Below are 4,811 nucleotides of genomic sequence, written 5' to 3' on the forward strand. Positions count from 1 at the left end.
TAAATTAACTAAATTAATTAAATTAATTAGATTATAATAATAATAAAAAAAATTTTAAAAAAAAGAATAATTATATAATCATAAATATTTCTTATATATTTAATTATTTTTTTATAATTATTAATCTAAGACTATTTTTTTAAATATAATAAAAAAATTTTAAGCTTTTTTAATAAATAAGAACCTATTTAATTACTTAACTTATTATTAATATTATTACTTTTAAATTAAAATACCTAGATTAATTAATTTAATAATGATTATATCTTTTTAAGGCATAAGTTTATCATATATATATATATATTAATTAAATATTAATAATTATAATTAATAAAACGGCATTCCCTTATCTTTTATTAAAAATTTCTTAAAAAGGGATTAAAAAGATATCTTGAAAATGGGTTTAAAAAATGACATAGTAACCTAAGAAATCTCAGGCATATGATTGACAATTTGGTCTTTTTTGTGTCATCATCCATTGTCAAAATGTTTACATAAACGTCATAGATTGTGGCCCGCTAATCTTGCTTTTATCACGGCCAGCAACGACAAGTTCAGAGTTTGGCATTGTTGCAATGGGAACCTTGTCCAAATGTCCCCATTCGTCCCGCATCAACGCAACCAGGCCAGCTCCGCCTGTCTCGTTCCCTACAAACATTATTTCTTGCTCAAACTCCGGGCTAAGACAAAACACCCTAGGCAGTTGTCCGCCACTCGAGACACGTCTTATGTATTGAAGATGTGGACCATGTAAAGCTCCCCAAATTCAAAATGAGCGATATGGTCTGTCGTCTCACCTGTGACCCGATTCGAGATGTAAACATCTGTCTGGTTATTAGAAACCATCAATTCAGCCACTTTAGCTGCAGACCCGTTACTTGGAGGCGAATTTCCGTACGTGCTTTGCCGCTCGATTTCGTTGAACTGCAGTGTATCGTTGGAATAGTCGGTCTCATACAAAAAGACCTCGTTTGAAACCTCTCCCACCATGATTAGAAACAGTTTCTCGTCTCTTCTAATGAATGCAACACGACGTGGACCGACGTTGGCTGGTACAGTAGTACACCCTGTGATCTCGTATCTGTCATCTTCCGAATCTATAACTACCAATGTGTCTCCCCCAAGGTTTGGTACGACAAAGAAGCGGCCAGTTGGATCGAGGACAGCTTGGTGGGGCCGGTGGTGGTTTCGAGGAGGAGTAGGCTTGCCGGGTGGTGAAAGGCTCTTCATATATTTAAGGGTGCCGTCAGCTTTTGACGTATCCCAGATGTCAATCATCCCGCTCCGGTAGCAAGCTTCGACCATACGGGTTTTGTCGTGGATGAATTCGAGGTCAACACCGCCCTCCGACGCCGTTGCGCTGGAGATCAAGTTAAGCTTGTGATCGCTAAGCTTGAATAAACTGGTATCGAACCCTATCGAATTCACAACGTATAACAGGTTGGGCTCTTTGAAGAGGAGCCAACCCGGCATCCAAATTCTCTTGCGTATGCCTCCCAACAATGGAAAAGCGGGTGCCATCGAAGTCGATTACTAATATCTGGTCTCGGTTGCCGACAAGCAGCCTTCTTAATTGACTTGGCGAGGAGGAACTTTGGTTATCCATCTTATATTATGATTTCTTTCTCGTGGGGGTATTGCTGTTTTTTTCTATGGTAATGATTAGTTAAGTCTTCCCTGTGTGTAATGAGTAGTGTTGCGTTGTATATTGGCCAGCCATTTTTTTCGTTCCGCATTGTCAATATATATATTGATGGGCAAATTTAATAGGCATAGATGAAGTGTTTGAAAACCAGTTGATTGTAGCCTAGTAATATTGATTTGTGATATCCTTTGGTCAGTCGTTAGGAGTTGTTACTGGCTACGCAGTCTTCATAAACAATAATATGTGGAGTGGAAAAAAGAAATACCATCAAGTGTACGTAATAGTCTTTATTGTGTGTTTTTAATGTCACGGAGGGGTTTGAGAAACCGGCCTGGCACTAGGCGCCCCAAGGCATGTCAACAGCGCTTACATTAGACTTGATGGCTTCTCGAGTATTCTGCTCCTCAACTACTAGGTTGCCATCACAGGTCCGTAGGTACGTCAAATCAATGGAGAATGATTCTCAAGAAACGTGACTAATTTATTAGCAATCTACTTTCTACTAGTGATGCTCTGCCTCGTATACTGTCATCCAAGGCGTAATACCCCCCGACTGCGATATTAAGATCATAGGAAGCTTGCTTTAGTGCATCATCCCTAAGCCTAAGTGGTCTGGATCAGCCTTTACAATCCGTTGTGTGTTAGTATTACCCATGCCACCTCTCCAGCCTTGGACGACAACGATGGAATCATTCTTGCTGAGTAAGCCTAATCCCAATGCCCTCTCAAGAGCCCACTTGATGCGACGGTCGACATCCTCCTGCCAATTAACCTGGTCGTAGTTGGGCTTCGCCTCGTCGAATAAGAAGGGATAGACCCCACGGTATAGATGTGCGTAACGCGACGCTGACGGGTTGCGGGTAACCATAAAAATTGGGCATACTGGGCGGTATTTTGATAATAGTCGGGCTGAATCACCAGATGTCGAGAGGACAATGATTCCCCCAGCGTTCAAATCCAACGATGCTCGCACTGCAGCCATAGCGCAAGCCTCGACGACACTCGTGGGGCGTTTCGTCAACGAGACCATTTCTTCGTAGTGGCTTACGTAGGGGATGGAGTTCTCTGCTGCAAGACAAGTATTGCTCATCTCACGGACTGCTAACTCTGGGTAGGCTCCTTTAGCGGTCTCGCCGCTAAGCATGACACAATCGGCTCCGTCAGTGACAGCATTGCCGACGTCGCTAATCTCCGCTCGAGTTGGGCGGGGGTTGGTGATCATACTCTCTAACATCTGGGTCGCGCAGATAACAGGCTTGCCGGCGATATTGCACTTGGCGATTAATTTCTTCTGGGCAGCGAATACCTCGTATGCCGGGATCTCGATTCCCAGATCACCTCGAGCTACCATAACTCCATCGGTTTCTTGAAGGATTTCATCGAAGTTGTTTAATCTGTGTTTAGCACCGGTTAGCATTCTCAAGACTCGGGGTTTAACTCTAATGGTTGCAAAGCTACGAGATTCTTGTATCGCATTGGGGGGATGGATTTAAAGGGGGGACGTGCTGCTAAGGAGAATAATCAACGTACCCTTGTCGGTTTTCAATCTACAAATAAATCTGTTAGTGATCGTACTTATATGAGAGGTATAATAGGAGGATACAGACCTTGGCAATGATCTGAATATGTTTTCCTTCTGTTCCCAGGACTTCGCGAATGGCACGAATATCATCACCTCGCCGAATGAAACTTGCAAAGACCATATCTACGTTGTTCTTGACTCCAAATCGGAGATCATTCTTGTCCTTCTCTGATAGAGCAGGGAGATCGACATCAGTGTCAGGAAGGTTCACACCCTTTCGGGAGGAGATGAACCCGTTGTTGCGGCATTTAACCTCGACTGTCTTGTCGTCCTTGATCTTGAGCACGTCGAAGGCAAGAACTCCATCGTCGACATATATGACCTTTCCAGGCTCGATCACCTTGGTGATGTTGGCATAATCAACATACCTATGAGTTGTTAGTACGAGACAGCAATTGCAATTATAACAAACTTAAAAATACCATACATGTTCTCTGAATTGCACGAGGTCTTGTATTTCTCGTCGGTGGTAATGTTTAGGACGTGTCCGGCCTTGATGGGGATATCTTCACCACGCTCAGTATCGCCAGTACGTATCTCGGGTCCTTTGGTATCGAGAGCAATGGCGACTTGACGACCACTTCGTTCCTTTTCGGCGGCACGAGTGTGGTCGATAACGGATTGGTGGTATTCGTAGCTTCCATGGCTAAAATTCTAGATTGGCGTGGTAAGCATCTCGTAAATGCCATTTTCATAGGGAAATCTCCTTACCATTCGCACAATGTTGAGACCAGATTGTCGCCTAGATGCCGCGTTAGTTTCCTGGGGAATGCTTTATTCGGAAGGGGATAAAAACTGACAAGGAGTTAATCTTTTCGATCGAGTTCGTCTTAGGGCCAATGGTGCAGATGATGGAAGTTCGTCGATGGGCATTCTTGCTAGGAGTTGCAGCCGTGTTAAGGCTCGCGAGCCACTCAACGCGGCCACCCAGGGCCAAATGATCGAGAGAGGATGCAGACATTGTCTATGTAGATAATGTCCAAGAACTGTCGAGGCAAGAAGGTTCGACGGGGAGGAGGATTACTATAGGGTATCACTTTATCAGAATCGAAGAACTATTGAGCTGGAAGGAGTGGAAGGATTGGGGAGGAATGGGAGGAGACTAACATACGGACAGAGGGCGACGTAGAAGAAAACAGTAGAATAGAACAAGATGCAATGAAGAATTGCAATGGGATGAGGTGAGGTGAGTGTGAGGTGAGGTATTTCTAACCTCTGATCACTTTTAGAAAAGTTAGAACGAGAGTTACGGATTAACCCCACCCCTCCTTCCTCCAGGGCTCTCAATGCATTTTTTGCTGAAGCAGGGTCAAGCTTTCCCTGGGTTGCCTTGGGGGGTCCAAGAATTGACCAGTAGTACTTACCCTGCGCGGGGCATTGAGGGGCTTTTCTTTCCCTTTTTTTTTATTTTTATTTATTCTCCTGGCCCTACATACATGTACATATGTAATGTACCGTGGAGTTGACCCACTGAATTGAATGTCCAAAGTAATAGGTACTTCTTACCTCATAAAACGGACACTCTAAGGTTGGTGATTTGCACATATATCGGTGTATATCTACTTCTCCATATACTTGGATAAG

At 43.3% G+C, this 4,811-nt stretch overlaps 2 protein-coding genes across 2 annotated transcripts; both read right to left on the reverse strand.

Moving 5' to 3' along the window:
* Positions 1–398: 398 nt before the first annotated feature.
* On the reverse strand, positions 399–2,173 carry F4822DRAFT_398057 (Lactonase, 7-bladed beta-propeller-domain-containing protein). The gene has a single exon (XM_051457661.1). It carries the CDS (start codon positions 1,519–1,521, stop codon positions 727–729), a length of 795 nt encoding a protein of 264 aa, XP_051315140.1. The 5' UTR covers positions 1,522–2,173; the 3' UTR covers positions 399–726.
* F4822DRAFT_398062 (pyruvate kinase) lies at positions 2,106–4,586 on the reverse strand. Its single transcript, XM_051457662.1, has 6 exons — positions 4,028–4,586; positions 3,939–3,969; positions 3,655–3,881; positions 3,253–3,595; positions 3,176–3,192; positions 2,106–3,039 (listed from the first exon to the last, which is right to left on the reverse strand). The coding sequence occupies exons 1-6, from the start codon at positions 4,186–4,188 to the stop codon at positions 2,229–2,231; spliced, it is 1,590 nt and encodes a 529-aa protein (XP_051315141.1). The 5' UTR covers positions 4,189–4,586; the 3' UTR covers positions 2,106–2,228.
* Positions 4,587–4,811: the final 225 nt, after the last annotated feature.

The sequence above is a fragment of the Hypoxylon trugodes genome, assembly GCF_022578975.1.
Source record: "Hypoxylon trugodes strain CBS 135444 unplaced genomic scaffold F4822scaffold_4, whole genome shotgun sequence".
NCBI classification, from domain to species: Eukaryota; Fungi; Ascomycota; class Sordariomycetes; order Xylariales; family Hypoxylaceae; genus Hypoxylon; species Hypoxylon trugodes.

Bases quoted from the DNA above. Each gene is read 5' to 3' on its own strand.
- F4822DRAFT_398057 (XM_051457661.1), bottom strand. From the start codon at position 1,521: ATGGCACCCGCTTTTCCATTGTTGGGAGGCATACGCAAGAGAATTTGG.
- F4822DRAFT_398062 (XM_051457662.1), bottom strand. From the start codon at position 4,188: ATGTCTGCATCCTCTCTCGATCATTTGGCCCTGGGTGGCCGCGTTGAG. The intron at 3,970-4,027 runs GTCAGTTTTTAT...CGCGGCATCTAG, and splicing joins ATCGAAAAGATTAACTCCTT to GCGACAATCTGGTCTCAACA. The intron at 3,596-3,654 runs GTATGGTATTTT...AACAACTCATAG, and splicing joins TCGTGCAATTCAGAGAACAT to GTATGTTGATTATGCCAACA.